The sequence below is a fragment of the Rattus rattus genome, chromosome 18 (genome assembly GCF_011064425.1).
Source record: "Rattus rattus isolate New Zealand chromosome 18, Rrattus_CSIRO_v1, whole genome shotgun sequence".
NCBI classification, from domain to species: domain Eukaryota; kingdom Metazoa; phylum Chordata; class Mammalia; order Rodentia; family Muridae; genus Rattus; species Rattus rattus.
This window is the reverse complement of record NC_046171.1, coordinates 5,557,083-5,574,379: the sequence shown is the minus strand read 5'-3', so window position 1 is coordinate 5,574,379 and position 17,297 is coordinate 5,557,083. Positions and strand designations below refer to the sequence as shown.

The 17,297-nt window shown below is 55.6% G+C and overlaps 1 protein-coding gene across 1 annotated transcript; it reads left to right on the top strand.

Moving 5' to 3' along the window:
* Positions 1-5,583: 5,583 nt before the first annotated feature.
* On the top strand, positions 5,584-16,934 carry Ppard (peroxisome proliferator activated receptor delta). The gene is made up of 6 exons (XM_032888345.1): positions 5,584-5,741; positions 12,367-12,521; positions 13,701-13,833; positions 14,943-15,148; positions 15,253-15,703; positions 16,208-16,934. Exons 1-6 carry the CDS (start codon positions 5,615-5,617, stop codon positions 16,453-16,455), a joined length of 1,320 nt encoding a protein of 439 aa, XP_032744236.1. The 5' UTR covers positions 5,584-5,614; the 3' UTR covers positions 16,456-16,934.
* Positions 16,935-17,297: the final 363 nt, after the last annotated feature.

The following is a 17,297-nucleotide window of genomic DNA, read 5'->3' as shown; positions in this document are numbered from 1 at the left end:
GCTAGCCCTGGACAGTTCCTTGGAAGAAGCACCACTGAGAGCCCAGGAGAGCCAGGATCCTCCAGGGAGCCAGCAGCACTCCAATCCACTGAGCCTCTGTGGCTGGGAGTGATGTTGGGATGAGGGGACAGGGGACAGAGCAGGAAAGAAGGGCTAGAGGAAGGCTCAGGGACCAGAGCCCATGGCCACCTCCAGCTATGACATGGTGTTTTGTGGCAGGAGTAGGCAGGGGGGCCGTGATGGGGGGCTATGCCAGACTCTTGTGACAGATTGAGCTGAGGGCTTACAGCCACAGAGGATCAGGGGAGTGAGGGCTCCTGACTCAGGCTGACAGGAGATTCCAACACCCTGGACCCTGCCCCGGGCCAGCTCACTTCTGGTGCATTCCTGACCAGCAGTACACAGAGGGCACATGGTGCCGGGACTAAGACTTGACCTCCAGCTAGCATTTCCTCATCTGTTGAATGGGGACAGTAGCACCCAGTTCTTGGGGGTATTTATAAGAAGGGTCAGTGCCCACAGAGTTAGTAAGGTTCTGGGAAGCCAGGGACAGTGGGAGCTAGCACCAGGGTGAGAGACGGTGAGAAGGCACGGCTAAGATGGGGCTTATGAAGGGGGCCCTGGCATGCTGACTCCCCCCCAAGCCACCTCCACCCCAGGCAGGCAGGCAGGCAGGCAGGCAGGCAGGCAGGCAGGCAGGCCTTCTCTCTCCAGCACATAGCCTGCTTGGCCGTCAGAAGCTGAGCCACCGGGCAGAGCACCTGTGTTTCCTTAGCTGACCTCCCGGGCAGTGCTTCTCTCAGGGCCTGCAGCCTCCTTCCACTGTGTGTCTGTCCTCCCTAGAGGTGTGGGTCATTGGGTTCAGCTCCTGTATCTGCCCCTGCCAGCGAGAGGTGGGTGGAGCTTGCCACTCCCACATCTACCCCTCCCTGTCCTCCCTCCTCCCTGCAGTGTCTCTTCTAGGGTGGTGAGCCTGGGTCCTAGAGCTGGGACTGTGTGCACCGTGTGTGTGTGCGCGGTGTGTGTGTGCGTGTGTATGCGTGCCATTTGTGAACCTTGTGTATGCACTGTGTGTTGGGGGAGGTGCGCTTGGGTGCGTGTTTCTGTATGTACGCACATGAATGTGTGCACACATACAGAATCAGAGCAGCCCAGGGATTGTTTCTGCAGAAAACCACTGTGCTAGAACCACCCTGTTCCCTCCCCTCCCCATGGCTGCTCGTAAGGCCCAGAGTTGCTGCTGAAGGGTGTGAGGCTGCAGCCTCTGCTGTAGGCAAGACTCCTGCTCATGGGCTTCGTGACCCGAACACAATGCTGGTGGGAGAGGGAGGCTGATAGCGAGCATCCAGTCTGGGCAGGACCGAGAAGGAAGAGGAGGCAGGCTCCTGGCAGGTCGGGTGGCAAGAACCTGGGAAGGCTGCCTGAAGGTGGCTCCCGGCTGCAGGACTGAGCAGTGACAGGGCACAGGCAGTGTGGCTGGCTGACCCCACTGCAGGTGGAGCAGGCATGGCTGTCTGAAGGTTGGCTCTGGCAGAATACAGGGGTGGACAGCACCTTGTCCCTTAGAGCCGCATGGGAGGCGTCCCGAGAGACCCATGTGGGTTTCAGAAGAACCAGGCACTGGCTCCACGGCCACAGCCAGTGCCAAGCCACGGAGAGACATTGTCATGGCTGATGTCTCTGATCCTGATCCCAAGTCTGAGGAGGCAGCCACACGCACCCCAGAATCAGAGCAGCTCTCCCAGTTTTAGGAGAAAATCCTCCTAGCAGCCACATACAGGATCAGCTGGGGCTTAGGACTGTGTCTAGGAGAGGTGGCCATGTGCAGGGCTGTCCGCGGCCTGGCTTCTTCCCGGCAAGGCACTTTCTAGGAGCCTCACTGCATTGAGTCCTGTCTCCGTGCCACATTCCTTGTCTCAGCAGGCTAGAGCTTACTTACCACTGCATGTGTGTGTTCATGTGTGTGCATCTGTGTATATATGTGCATGCATGTATCCATGCGTGTGTGTATGTTGCACACATATCACAGCTAACCCATGGAAATCAGAAGACAGCTTGCAAAGTCATCTTTCTCCCTACACCATGTGGGTCCCCAGGGATCCATCTGGGTCTTCAGGGTTGGCAGCCGGTGCTCCGATTGCTGAGCCCCAAGCTGAGCCGGGGCCTCACGAGTCTCCCCCAGGCCATTGGTCGAATCCCAGGACTCATCTGAATGTTACAGGCAGCATCTCCAGCCGACTTCTGGGAAATGGAGACTTGAGAGTTGAAGGCTGAGCAGCTCCCGCCACACCACGGCTATTCTTGTGTTTCCATTTCATCTCGGTTCTAATGATTTGTACAAAAGAGAACCATGTCAGTTTCCTACCTGACCAAAATAAGCAAGAGAACGCGTTAAAGGGAGAAATTACCTATGATGCTTCACGGTTGCAAAGGGTTCATTCCCTCATGGTGGGGAGGCACGGTTCACATCCATGGTGGCCAGGAAGCAGAGGTGGGGCGGGAGGTTTGGGCTGGCTCACTGCCCACCCCCCTGTAGCGCTGTCCCTGGGATTGTTCTTGCCAATCATGGAAGGTAGCCTTGTCTTAGCATGTCATCATTCTGCTTCGACGTGAGCACTGCTGTGACACTGCCTACAAGTAGGGCTTCTGGGTCAAAGCAAGTGCACTCCTTAGTGTGAGGGCCAAACCGGGCCAATATTAATTAAGCTTGCTTCAAATTAGGCTCAAAAACTGTGGTAACGGTCTTCCTCTCGCTCGGCGTGATCAGTAATAGATGGTCCTGGTGGCCGCCTTTGGGGGATTGTTGCTGCTTAGCGTCTCGGATTAAACCCAGCGTCCACATATGCTTGTCCAGCCTCTCCAGTGGATCCACATCCCTCGTGGCGGTGTTTTTATCAGCACAGCTTTGATTATGTAGCCCTGGCTGCCTTAGAACTCTCTGTGTAGACAAGGCTAGCCTCCTGTGCTGTGCTCACAGATGCGGTCATCATGTCCAGCCAGCATGATTAGTCTTCACTAAGGAATTCATGAGCTGTTTCAGGGAACTTAGCACTTGGATAAAAGTTGAAAGTACTTTTCTCTGCTTATTGTCTAATTGATTTGATTCAGTTAGGTTTTAAAAACAGTGTCTTAAGTTGCCTAGGCTGGCCTCAAACTTCCTATAGAGTTAGGCTAACCTTGGACCGGTCCTCTGTCCAGAGCACAGGCCGCCATGCCTGATCTGTGCCGTACCCGGGACCCGGTCAGAGTTTCCCAAATACGCGAGAAGCACTCTCTGGCAGCTGGACTACAAACACAGCCCGGGTTTGTGTTGAATTTGCTTTTCCTTAAATTCCCTTTAACCATGTAGAACTTTCATATCATTAAATCTGTTAATCTTTTACCTGTAATCTCGATACCCATAAAGCTTTTATGTGTTTATTGTCAGGCCCATATCTTACTCACGTAAGACGAGTTTTATGTTAACACAAGGTTTCTTGTACTTTATGAGGGCTTTCTTGTTGCTTCGATAGGGTTTCCTATAGCCCAGGCTGGCCTCACACTTTCTGTGTAGCTGAGGATAACCCAGGACTTCTTACCCTCTGCCTTCACCTCCTGAGAGCCGGGATTACAGATGGGCACGGCCATACTTGACTAATGGGTGCTGAGGACCAAATCACAGAGGCTTGGCTACACTAGAGGGACAAGCGAGCGCTCCCCACAGAGCCACATCGCCTGCCCTGGTTTACCTGCCTGCTGTAACTTTGACTCTCGGCTGCCTGTGTGCTTTGTCCTGGTGTAGATGTCCTGGTGTAGGCCAGCTTTTGTGTTAGCCCTTTCCCAGCTGTCCTCGTAGCTGCCCAAAACTTCATCTTCTCTCTTGATTTGAGGTAGGCGTGTGTCTGTGTGTGTCTGTATGTTTGTATCTTCTGGTGAGCTGCTCACACCCTTCCTGTGTCTGTCACTTAGCGGGAATCTTCCAGGTCCACACATCCCCAGCTTCTGGCTCTCTACCACTTAGGCCTCAGGGCCATGTCCAGCTGCACAGAGCACAGCCTGTGAGAGGCCACTCTGCAGTTCAGGTCTCAGGATGGCGGGGTGGAGCTCAGTGTGAGGAAGGAGAACATGGAACACAGAGGCGCTTTGCTGGGCTGCACTAGTTGTCGAGCGTGGTTGGGCTTCACAGCTGCAGGGGATTAGAAACATAACCCTCAGGGGTGCACACCTCTAATCCCATGTTTAGGGCATGGAGGCAGGTGAATCTTTTTAAGTTCTAGGCTAGCCTGGTCTACATGGGGAATTTCAGGACAGCCTGGGCTACAAGGAGAGATCTTATTTTACAAAACAAAAAACAAAAAAAAACACACACACACACACACACACACACACACACACACAACCAAACTGCTCTCTAAACTTAGCCACTGAGGGGAGCCAGGTCCTACAGGGCCTTGGTGACCAACCAGATAGACAAGACACTCAGATCCTGAAGCTGAGCTTCCTGGGAAAAGGGTGTTTCTGTTTGCCTGGGATGCATTTGAGCTGCCTGTGGGACATGCATAAGGAGGGGGCCACCCTGGAGCTCAGGCTCTGACAGCGCTGTCCTCTGAGCCTTGAGAGGCTGAAGCGACTCATGCTCTTGCTGCTCCCTGCTGGGTGAACCCTCTCCACAGCCTCCGGAGGTGTCACTGCTGAGAGCAGCATTTGTGGATCGTCTTTAATTCGATGAATATTAGAGTAGCATCAGGTTTCTGTTGCTGAGATGAAACATGTGACCAAAAGCAACCCAGAGAGGAAAGGGTTCATTCAGCTTATACTTCACATCCTGTTCATCAAAGGAAGTCAGGGCAGGAACTCACACAGGGCAGAATCCTGGAGGCAGGAGCTGATGCAGAGGCCATGGAGGGTGCTGCTTGCTGGCTTGCTCCTCATGGCTTGCTCAGCCTGCTTTCTCACAGAACCCAGGACCCCCAGCCTAGGGGATGGCACCACCCATAGTGGGCTGGGCCCTCCCCCATCAATCACTAATTAAGAAAATGCCTTCCAGGGGGATCTTATGGAAGCATTTTCTCAACTGAGGTGCCCTCCTTTTAGACTCCAGCCTGTGTCAGGCTGACATAAAACTAGGCAGGCACAGCCCCTCTTGGAACAATCCCAGGAGAACACTCGGGCTCCCACAGTCCATGGGAACCAGCATAGAGCTGTTTCCTACCTTCCTACCTCAGGCAAGACAGGACACTCCTCAGAACAGTGGTTCTGGACAGCTTCACCCTGGGCCATAGTGGTGGGTCCGGGTGAGCTGCCATGGGTACCAGGACCTCTGGGTGATCACTCGCTCACACCAGTGTTCCAGCCCTGAGAACGAAGGGACAGCAGTGAGGTCATCCTCGGCTGCACAGCCAATTCAGTCCATCCTGGGCTTTATAAAGTCCTGTCTCAAGAAAGGAGAAGCTCTGCAGGGACTGAGGAGGGCACTAGAGCAGCATTGTGGTGACAGAGACCCTGCCTGCGCCCACCACCCTCCTCCCTGACCATCTCTGTCTCTCCCTGCCCAGGCGGTCCATCTGCGCTCAGACCCAGATGGTGGCAGAGCTATGACCAGGCCTGCAGGCGCCACGCCAAGTGGGGGTCAGTCATGGAACAGCCACAGGAGGAGACCCCTGAGGCCCGGGAAGAGGAGAAAGAGGAAGTGGCCACGGGTGACGGAGCCCCAGAGCTCAATGGGGGACCAGAGCACACCCTTCCTTCCAGCAGCTGCACAGGTATGGAGGGGCTGAGGGGCAGAGCTGGGCAGGTGGACGTTCAGTTTCTGTGAACAACGTGGGGTGCCAAGAAGTAGAGTGACTGATGCCAGAGTCTGGGGCTGCCAGTCACCAGCCGGTGGCATACAGGAATGGTAGGCAAGCTGGATGTGGGCTTTTACGGGAGGTGGGAGGGTGTTTGTCCCTTTTGCTACCCCCGCCCATCAAATGTCTGACGCCATGTGTACACCTCCCTGGGCAGCGCTTGGCTTTGGGGCGGGGGCTTGTGCATGCTCGCCTTGTGTATCCAGGCACCACCACTGCGATGCACCCCTAGCCCTGGCTGCACCAGAAATCGTGGGTCATGCCTGCCGTTGTCATGAACAACTGGAACTGGGAGCCCCGGTACTATCCCTGTGCTCTGCCCTGATTGAGCGGGATGCCAAGTAGTCTTGTGCCTGTGACTTGGCCACTTCTGAGCATCAGGGTTCAGCTGGCTTTTTTCACTTGCTGGGTCACTTCATTGACCCTCTGTTGATGGCAATGGTGACATTCTTCTCTGGTGGCCAGCATGGCCCTGTCATCTCATCCTCATGACACCATGTCCAGCCTGCACACAGGGCCCCTCAGGCCCCGCTCTCCCTCCCCATCTCTCCTCTGGCTGTCTTGGGCCTGTGTGTCCTGTTGATTCCGGCCTGCCCTCGGAGCCTCCAAGTCAGACGGATGGCTGTGACTTGCCACTGGTTTCACTGGAGAGGCCACTCCAGGTTATCTGAGGTGACAGGGCCAGGGAGTAGGGTAAGCCTTTACCTGGGCCTGACATCAAGAAGGGACCAAACCTTGAACCACACCTGTCACCTGGAACCCTCACAGCAAGGCTTTTCCTCTTCAGCACTCAAGGGTGGGGTGGACCAATGGCAATCCCACCGACCTACCCACATCCTCAGAGTGACTCCCAGTGGCATTCTCAGAACAGAGGATGGCTTCCAGGAGCCACAATTCCCTCAGCGCAGTCACAGGCTGCTTTTAGGCAACAAAAGACCAAAGGCATAGTGGTGTGTGCTGTTAATTCCAACGCTCAGGAGGCAGAGGCAGGAGGACCCCCGAGAGTTCAAGGCCAGCCTGGTCTACATAGAGAGACCTGCTGAGAGAGAAGAGAGAGATGGGGAAGGGAAGGAACACACTGGCAGTGTGACAGGTGCCATGAAGCCGCTGAGGACGGGGAGGAGGAGGAAGGAAGGAGGCACGAGGTCTGGCCTGGCCGCCTGCCCTGACAACTTTGTCCCCATATCTGGGTCTGGACAGGAAGCATCCTGTCCTGGGGTTCCACACACCTCAGCCAGGTGATTTCCCACCACAAGCCATTACTGGGGCTGTAATGTTCACATGCCAGCCAAAGTGCAGTGGCTGGGGCAGAGTCAGTTGAGGACAGAAAGAGGTGTGGTGGGGACATCTGGAGCAGCGTCAGCTGCAGGAGTGCTGGGGCTCCGTGTCTGGATACATTAGAGGTGGTTTAGCAACTGGACTGGTAACAGCTGTGAGAACCACGGCCTAGGAGAGCAGCCCTCGCAGAGAGGTTAGAGCGAGTGAAGTTCGAGTGGCCAGGAAACTGCTCCCAGAGTGTGCAGTGAGCAGAGACTCACTCAGGTCAGTCCGTCAGCTCGGTGGGAGACTATTGGCCTGATGTGATATGAAGCCCCTAGTTGGCAATGGTGACAGGGTAGGACAGGTTTGTGTCCCTCTTCACCCTGCAGATCTGCTCTAGGAACATGTCCCCTGTACCTGTTTGGTCAGTGAACTCAGAGGTGATCTATTTACCACAGCATGGCTCATAGGAACAGAAAAGGGTGTCACCCTCTGTGGGAAATCCCGTAGGTAAGCCCTGCCACAGCCCTCAGGGCAACACTTTCCAGTCAGTAAAAAGGATGATGTCAGAGCCAGGGGAACAGTCCAGTGATAGAGGGGCTTGCCCCCAAGCCTTCTGACCAGAGTTCAATCCCCGGAACCTACATGGAAGGAGTGAACCAGCTGCTGCAAAGTGTCCTCTGACTTCTCCTCACTTGTGCACATGTGTACACACACGCACGCGCATGCACACGCACACACAAAGTACATACATTTTTTAAAGGATAAGGTTGAGACCAATGCAGTGGCTCAGTGAGTAGAAACTCTTGCTGCACAAGGCCAAAGACCTGAGTGTGGTCCCTGGAACCTACATAACAGTGGCAGAGAGGACCAGTTGTGCAGTTGTCCCTCAACCTCCACATGTGCCGTGGCACACATCCCCGTCACAAAGATCACGTCCACTAGTAATAAATAATAAGGACTTTTGTTTTGTTTTGGGTTTTTTGTTTGTTTGAGACCAGGCCTCTCCCTGGCTGATCTGAAACCTACCTGTAGACCAGGCTGGTCTCAACTCACAGAGATCTCTGCTCCGGAGTGCTGGGATTAAAGATACACACCACCATGATGAAAGTTTTTTGTTTTCATTTGTTTTGTTTTGAAGAATAAGGTAGATCCAGGCATCGTGGCTCATGACTGTCATCCAAGCCCTGGGAGCTAAGACAGGAGAACCACAGGTTCCAGGCCAGCCTGTTTCAACAAAAAGCCCTTAGTATAACAGGTGCTAGACAGCACAAACCACAGGACTACAGGAGTTGATTTAGTCGTGAGTGGGGTGAGACGTGTCCGTCATGACCGTCGTGAGACACAGCCTGCCCCGTGTGTCTTTCTCAGCAACCATGTGTGACTTTCATAACTTCAGAAGCTCTTGATCTGCTTTGTCCCAAAGTAGAAATAGACAAACTGACCAGGCATGATGGGACACTCCTTTAATCCCGGCACTTGGGAGGGAGGCGGAAGCAGACAGCGCTCTCTGGGCTCAAGGCCAGCCTGCTCACCATAGTGAGATCCTGTGAGGACAGAGAGGCCACCCACAACACACCCAGGTGGACCCTGCAGGCTGTGACCCTCACTGCTGCCTCAGGCCCTCATCTTAGTCACTACAGCTCTCGGTACCTGCCAGCCCCCTGCCCTGTGCCCCTGAGTCTAGACCGGAAGGAACCCTGAAACCGTAGGAAATGCTGCACTGCTCCTACCCCTGCATGTGGGCCCACACTAAACTTCCTCGCTCCAAGTCCACACCTGCCACCATTCTGTCCCCATGAGGTAGGCAGTGCAGGCCTCACACTAGCACATAGCAAAAGGAAGCACATGCCCCTGCCGGCAGGGAGACTGACCCCAGGAGCTGGTGCTCACACCCCACCTCTCCCACCCTGTCCCCTCCCGCATCAGGGCAGCACACACACAGGAGAGCCAGGTAGCTAAGTAGCTCTCCTCTCAACGTGTGCTTTTTTCCTCAGCAGCACTTGGTGAGTGTCCAGGGCTGGACTCCATGTCAGAGCGGGCCGGGCAGTGGTGGACAGAGCTGAACACCAGGCCAGAGGAGCCCAAAGTCCAGGCAAAATGGGACAACAATCAAGAAACCACCCAGTTAGCTGGGTGTGGTGGCACATACCTTTAATCTCACAAGAAACAGGCAGATCCCCCAAGTTCTAGGCCAGCCTGGTCTACAGAGCAAGTTCCAGGGCTACACAGAAACCCTGTCTCAAAAACAAACAGAAACAAAACAAATCGAGAAGCCAGTCCCCAGCCTCAGGTGCACTTAGAGCTTATCCTGATGTGAGATCTAAGAGGCTCTGGCAGTGCTGTGACTAACCAGGCTGGCCCGTGCGCACCTCACGGCTGTGATGACAGCCTGCTTCCAGTCCCTGGGGCAAGATATTCAGGAGAGCCTCCGCCACCGTGCGAGAATGTGGGGATAAGTCAATAGTGTGTGTTTGCTGAGCTTGTACTCCGATGACAAGACCGATACTCATGTGGGGTGCCAGGGCCAGGTTACACAGAGTTCAGGTGTCTGACGACCGACCTCAGTCATCCTCAGTGCTGAGCCTGCTCTGTTGATTTTCACAGCAACACGGCTGCTTGACAGGAAGAACATGCCTGGGGGCTGCAGGAAAGTGTGCAATGCCACCCCCTTAGTCAGGGGTTCTCAGATAGACAGAACCGATAAAGGGAGGTGCGTGTGTGTGTGTGTGTGTGTGTGTGTGTGTGTGTGTGTGTGTGTGTGTGTCTGGTTCACACACAGTTATAGGTGTGTGTGTGTGTGTGTGTGTGTGTGTGTTTTGTGGTGGGGCTGGTTCACACAGTTATAGTTTGTGTGTGTGTGTGTGTGGGTGTGTGTGTTTGTGTGTGTGTGGGGCTGGTTCACAGTTATGGTTTGTGTGTGTGTGTGTGTGTGTGTGTGTGTGTGTGTGTGTGTGTCCTGATGGACCTGGTTCACAGGAACAGTTTAGTTTGGTGTGTGTGTGTGTGTGTGTGTGTGTGTGTGTATGATGGCTGGTTAAAGTTACCCCAGTGTCCCGAGTCAGTGTGTGTGTGTGTGTGTGTGTGTGTGTGTGTGTGTGTGTGTGAACTCATTGTGGCTGGTTCACAGTCAGTTAGGTACCAGTCCTGATTCCGACTGAAGACCAGGCTAAAGTCAGACAGGAAAGCCATCCCCAGCTGTCTTTAAGGACAGCCTATCAATGGGGGGGTCCACTCTTCCTGATTCCTCAAAGGCCTTTGCCCAGTAGAGGCAGAGCACAAGAGCCACAGGTGCGTTCAGCCAGCAAGCCTTGTAAAGTAACTGGCCTTAGTCCGACCAGTGTCCAGGTCAGATGATAGCGGGTCATGTCTTTGTCTCTCTTTCTTTCTTTTTGAGGTAGTTTACATAGCCCTGGCTGTCCTGGAACTCATTCTGTAGACCAGGCTGGCCTCAAAGTCAGAGATCCGCCTGCCTCTGCCTCCTGAGTGCTGGGGTTAAATTAATCTAGACTGGCTGTGAACGGAAGCCTGGCCATCACAGCTCAGACAGATCAGGAAAGCCATCCCCACCGCTGTCTTTAACTGCTTCAACATCTGTTTTCTCGCCTATCATGCAAGGGCACAACGCCCAACTTAGTGGCTATCCTGAGGTTTTACCTGGAGGAAGGGATGCAGTTCCCAGTAGAGTTCCAGAGCACAGGCGTGCAGCACGCACTCTGCCTCAGGTCCCAGTGCTAAGCACAGCCAGCAAGTGACCTCACATAAAATGTAGCCAGCAGGCAGGCTCCTGTGGTGGCATTGGGGGAGGCTGTGGTGCTGAGGCATGCACAGACACCGTGAAAGGTTCAGCACTAGTCTGCTCAGTCACAGACCCTACATTAGACCTGTCTCTGACACAAACAACAGCCAAAAGACCCTGGCCAGTGAGCTGGGCTCTCTCTGGCAGTCGGCCTCCCTGGACTCCCTCCTGGTAGGCGTTATCCCCTACAGGGAGGAGGTCTAGAGACACCCCTCCCCCACCCCACCCCACCCCCCCAACCAGGACAGGTGGTGAGGGAGATGCTGTCCCAGGCTCCTCCCGGCTCTACATACACAACAGGAGCTTGCTGTAGAGGACGAGAGCCCCTGGGAGCCGTGGACCTTGGTGCCCACAGCTTCTTAGCCTTGGGCTTCAGTGGCTGCCCTTCCCTCCCAGCCCTCACGCCTAGTGCATGGTGCCCACATGAGAACACACGGACCCCACCCCACCCCACCCCTTTCAGCTGGTGAACTACAAAAAATGCAAAGCAGCTCTACCTTCCAGAGAAGATGAGGGGCTCAGCTCTCCTCAGCTGGGGCCGGAGGGCATCTATAACTTTGCAGTAACTAAGGCACTCATGACTTTATGTAACACATCCATACTTTAGCATCCGGATGGCCACAGCCCCCGAGGTCCCCTGCTGCCTGGGCTTCCCTGCTGTGGCCAGAGGTGCAGGCTGCGAGCTCTGGTCTCATTGGTCACATGGCTGGGGGTTTCTCCTGCTCGAGTGTCTGTCACTAATCTGGGGAGGTGGTGCCTTCTCTGAGGAAGTGAACCTGCAGTCCCAGGAGAGAGCCCAGACCGAAAGGCTCACAGAGACGGATGGGCGGAGCCAGGTGACTGAAGCCCAAGGCAGCCTCCTCCCTAAATCTCAGAGTAGGCTCAGAAGGGGCTCGCTGGCATCTTGACAGCTGTGTGACAGCCTGTCCATCCCTGTGGCAGTGCAGCCGCAGCCTCCCTGTCCTTGCCAGCTCTGAGATCTCATCCCAGAGCTCTGTGCACTCAAGAGAACAGTGCAGGTTGGTGCTGCGCCTGCGCTCTCGCTCCAGCAGGACTTGTGGGCGTGGCTTAGAGGCTGAGCTTCTCTGACAGTGCCCCTGTGGTCCACAGAACTCTGGGGATGGGGCCAGCTGGGCGGAGCTCTGCACCCACAGTTCCCAACAGACACACGCCACCCTGCCATCATCCAGGGCCCACTGAAGAGGCTGTTTGCCCAAAGCCCACCAGGCCCCTCCTCTCCCAGTCAGGGAGGCTGTACCAGCAGCTGCTCGCCTGCCTACCATGACTCGCACTCACGGGCAGACTTGTCCCATCTTCCTAGCAGAGCTACCCTTGACCCTATGCTCCTAGAGAAGAGGCTGACCCCTTGAAGCTTTTCCCCAGGTCACACAGCTCTTCTGACTGACCTCTGGGCAGCAATTCCGCCTGGCCCATCGGCCTGGTACCTGATTGTTCAACTGCCCCTCTGTCCTGTATCCACAGACCTCTCCCAGAATTCCTCCCCTTCCTCCCTGCTGGACCAGCTGCAGATGGGCTGTGATGGGGCCTCAGGTGGCAGCCTCAACATGGAGTGCCGGGTGTGCGGGGACAAGGCCTCAGGCTTCCACTACGGGGTCCACGCGTGTGAGGGGTGCAAGGTACGGACTGAGGGGCCCAGAGGACTCTACAGTCACCCATACTCAACATGCATGCACCCACATACAGGTACACATGCACCCACATGCAGGCACACATACATTAAAGTCAAACCTTCAAATCACCATGTGGGGTTGGGAGTGTAGCTCACATGACAGTGCTTGCCTGCCTGCGTGAAGCCCTTGGTTTGAGCCACACCACCACACCGTAATCCTCATGACTGGGGCGTAAAATGAGAAGATCCGCTCAAAGCTAGGCTGGAAAGATGGCTCGGTGTCCAGATGCTTGCTGCCAAGCCTGGTGACCTGAGTTCAGTTTTCAAGAACCGACATGGAAGGAGGGAACCAGTTCTTCCCTCCTTGTCTACTGACCTTCGCGTGCATACCCAACATAAATAAATGAATAAATTATAAAAACTCTTATGAAAACAAAAAGGGTTATAATTATAAATTATTAGTAATTTCGTTTGTTTCGTTGAGATAGGCTTTCTCTGTGTAGCCCTGCTGTCCTGGAACTCACTATGTAAACCAGGCTGGCCTCAAACTCGTGAAGATCCTCTGCCTCCCAGGAGCTGGGATCAAGGCCATGTACTGGTTGGCATACCTAGCCCTTAAAATTCTTTTGGGTGCTGGAGAGGTGGCTCAGCAGTTAAGAGCACTGACTGCTCTCCCAGAGGTCCTGAGTTCAAATCCCAGCAACCACATGGTGGCTCACAGCCATCTGGCGTGGGGTCCAGGGCTCTCTTCTAGTGTGTCTGAAGTCAGTGACAGTGTACTCACATACAGATTGATCACTTTTTTAAAAAATTAGGGATACTTTTTTGTCTTTCCTATCCAGAGAGAGAGAGAGAGAGAGAGAGAGAGAGAGAGAGAGAGAGAGAGAGACTGACTCCCCCTGGGGCTGAAGAGCAATCTCATTGGTTAAGAGCACTGGCTGCTTTTCCAGAGGACCCGGGTTCAATTCCCAGTACCTTCGTGGTGGCTCACAGCCATCTGTAACTCCATATCAGGGCTCCTGACACCCCTCACGCAGACATAAATGCAGGCAAAGCATCAATAAAAATAAACCATGTATTTAAAAAAAATGTTCCCCATTACTCCCCGATTTCAGTCCTTTTGTGTCCTTACGTGCCACTGGGCCTCAGGGGAGCATGGGCCCCTATAACGTCCTTGATTCCGCAGGGCTTCTTCCGCCGGACAATCCGCATGAAGCTCAAGTACGAGAAGTGCGATCGGATCTGCAAGATCCAGAAGAAGAACCGCAACAAGTGTCAGTACTGCCGCTTCCAGAAGTGCCTGGCCGGCATGTCCCATTAACGGTGAGGGCGCCTGCGGCGGCGCGCATCTTGGCGTGGCTGGCGCGCTGACCCAGGCCCCGCTGTCAGAGGGAGGGCACCCAGCACCTGCGCCTGGCACGGATGAGTGTGTGCACTTGATGTCGATGATCGATTCGGACGCCAGGTCACATAACCTCAGGCCTCACAGGTCCTAGCTCTCTGTGCCCGTGGCTCGCCCCCTTGTGCTTCGAGTGTCAAGGGTGGGGTTGCCAACGCTGCGCCCCACACTTGAGCCTGACAGAACAGACAAAGCTGAGGCCAGGGTTTCCCCCGTCCTGAATTGTTGGGGATGGGCAGGAGCCAGTGTGTAGCCATGTGGCAGCTGCCAGGACCCAGGTAGGACTTTCTAAGTCAGAGACTCCCAGTCGCCATCCTTGTCTTAGGCTTCCAGAGCACAGGGAGCCTCCTGCTTAAACTATGGTGGCTAACCACTAGACCTCACACACTGGGCATCTTCAGGCCGTCTATGGCTCCCCATAAGTGTGGGTTCCAGTGAGTTCGCCCATCTGTGCCTGCTGGCACTGTACCAAGGCAGGGGGTCACTGGGGCCTTAGGAAGCCTCAAAGCAAACTGAGCCTTCCTCGTGCTTTCTCTGACAGAAGCCACGGCCTACTTCACTCCTTGGACTGTAAGTGTGTGTGTGTGTGTGTGTGTGTGTGTGTGTGTGTGTGTGTGTCCTGGGGTTCACCTCTGTTGGCCTCCTCACCCCCCAGCTGTTTCACATGAGTTCTGTGGCCTCAGGTCCTCACATTAGCCCTCCAGCCATGCCTCTGGCTTCTCACTGCTTCTGGTGAAAGCCCCTGACTGTTCTAGAAAGTGCTCGCACCCACAGAGAAGGTGAAGGAACAAAGCCACATAGCAGACAGGTGAAGAGCCAGGGCTCAGGTGTGGCCCTGGTCACCACAGGCCCTTTCTAGTTGCCATGCCCGGCCAGCCCCCAGTCCAGTCAGCAGAGGCTCTCAGGGAGGTGGGGCCTCTGAGGACGCCGGGCTCCTAAAGAGTGATTCCCTTCACCCCACACCTGAGAGGAGCGGGGAAGAGGTGCTGGCCCCTGGCAGCTCCCCCATGACCGGCCCCCACCCCCATGCAGCTATCCGCTTTGGAAGGATGCCGGAGGCCGAGAAGAGGAAGCTGGTGGCGGGGCTGACGGCCAGCGAGGGATGCCAGCAAAACCCCCAGCTGGCCGACCTGAAGGCCTTCTCCAAGCACATCTACAACGCCTACCTGAAAAACTTCAACATGACCAAAAAGAAGGCCCGGAGCATCCTCACCGGCAAGTCCAGCCATAACGCAGTGAGTGTCGCTGGCCAGCCCGGCCATGAGGTGGGGTTCAGGGGGCACGAGGGCGGGGCCCCTGCCCTTCCGCAGGCCTGGCCTCTGATGGGCCTGGTTTTCAGCCCTTCATCATCCACGACATTGAGACGCTGTGGCAGGCAGAGAAGGGCCTGGTGTGGAAGCAGCTGGTGAACGGGCCGCCGCCCTACAACGAGATCAGCGTGCACGTGTTCTACCGCTGCCAGTCCACCACCGTGGAGACCGTGCGGGAGCTCACCGAGTTCGCCAAGAACATCCCCAACTTCAGCAGCCTCTTCCTCAACGACCAGGTGACCCTCCTCAAGTATGGCGTGCACGAGGCCATCTTCGCCATGCTGGCCTCTATCGTCAACAAAGACGGACTGCTGGTGGCCAACGGCAGTGGCTTCGTCACCCACGAGTTCTTGCGCAGCATCCGCAAGCCCTTCAGTGACATCATTGAGCCCAAGTTCGAGTTTGCTGTCAAGTTCAATGCTCTGGAGCTGGACGACAGTGACCTGGCCCTTTTCATTGCCGCCATCATTCTGTGCGGAGGTGAGGGGGCAGGGCCTCGCTGCAGGGGACCAGGCCTGACCGCAGACAGTGTAGCACAGGGCACATGTGCAGAACCAGCTGCGTCCTGTGGAACAGACAGCTGCACCGAGATGTTGCTGGGGTTGTCTATCAGTGGCTGAATGCTAGGCTAGCAAGCGGGAGACCCTGAGTCCAGTCCCCAGTCCTGGGGTGCGGGGAGAAAAGATGCACCATTTGTGGGTAGTGGAGAAATGTCTGTATCACTTTCACATGTTTCTAGTCCGATATAATACACAGGTAAGCCTGTTCATCCACAGGGCATAGAGCTCACCTCAGGCCAGAGCCACCAGGATGCTCTCCCACAGAGGCAGGATCTGAAGCTGGGTACCGGGTATCATAGCCAGGAATCACACAGCCCTTCTAGATCAGGAAAAACAACTGGTCAGAACAGCATGGATGGATGGCTGGTACCCAGGGGTGGGGCTAGGGACAGAGCGATGCTACTCATACCCTTTGTCCCCACAGACCGGCCAGGCCTCATGAACGTACCACAGGTGGAAGCCATCCAGGACACCATCCTGCAGGCTCTAGAATTCCATCTGCAGGTCAACCACCCCGACAGCCAGTACCTCTTCCCCAAGCTGCTGCAGAAGATGGCTGACCTGCGGCAGCTGGTCACTGAACACGCGCAGATGATGCAGTGGCTGAAGAAGACGGAGAGTGAGACCTTGCTGCACCCCCTGCTCCAGGAGATCTACAAGGACATGTACTAAGGCTGCACGCAGCCCAGCCTCCCGCAGGCTCTGCTGGGCCCAGCCACGGACTGTTCAGAGGACCCGCCCACAGGCACTGGCCGCAGCCCACGAAGCTAGAGCCCACTCACAACACTCCAGACACGCCCAGACTCTCACCCTCTCCGCCCGCCCTCGGTGCCCGGTTCTCCCCAGCACTTCCTGTTCATGCTGTCTCCCCAGCACCCTTGCTCCTCCACCTGGCCTTCTCTAGCATCCTGCGCCTCCCCGCCTGTCCCCACATCTGTCTGATTCACACCAGTGAGCCCATTAGTCCGCTCACCAGCAGCCTAGAAGCAGTGAGGCCTGCGCTGGCCCGGCCCGGCCTTGCCTCTGTCCCCTCTTCAAGGACACGAGCCATCCAAAGAAACACTATGCTCTCTCTGGGCCCGGCTTTCCAAGAAACTTGCCTGGACTGGCTGCCATCCCAGGCTGTCTGAACCCTAGGCACCCCACTCTCACTCTGACACTCTCCTTTCTTCCTGCCTGTGTTCTAGGCCATTGTCACTGATGGCCCTTGTGCTGCCCTGGAGTTGTCCCCTCCGCATGGGGTCCAACAGCCCCACTGAAGGGAAGGGGTGTAGAGATTGGCCAGAAGGAGCAGCAGCACACTTAGTTCTGATGCTAGGACTCAGGGTTGGGTCAGGGTTAGAAGCTACACAGCGAGGGGGCGGCCCCCACCAGTGCCCCTCCCCTCCTCTGTAGCAGCAACCAGGCTGGCAGAACCCAGTACCAGGAACTGGCCATAGCTGTTCTTTCTTCTCCTGGGAGACACTGACACACCTGCCCACTGCAGCTGCCTTGGTGTAACCATGATACCGGCT

Coding starts and splice junctions, on each gene's coding strand:
- Ppard (XM_032888345.1), top strand. CDS start 5,615: ATGGAACAGCCACAGGAGGAGACCCCTGAGGCCCGGGAAGAGGAGAAA. Junction 13,834..14,942: donor CCTGGCCGGCATGTCCCATT/AACGGTGAGGGC, acceptor CCCACCCCCATG/CAGCTATCCGCTTTGGAAGG. Junction 15,704..16,207: donor CGCCATCATTCTGTGCGGAG/GTGAGGGGGCAG, acceptor TTGTCCCCACAG/ACCGGCCAGGCCTCATGAAC.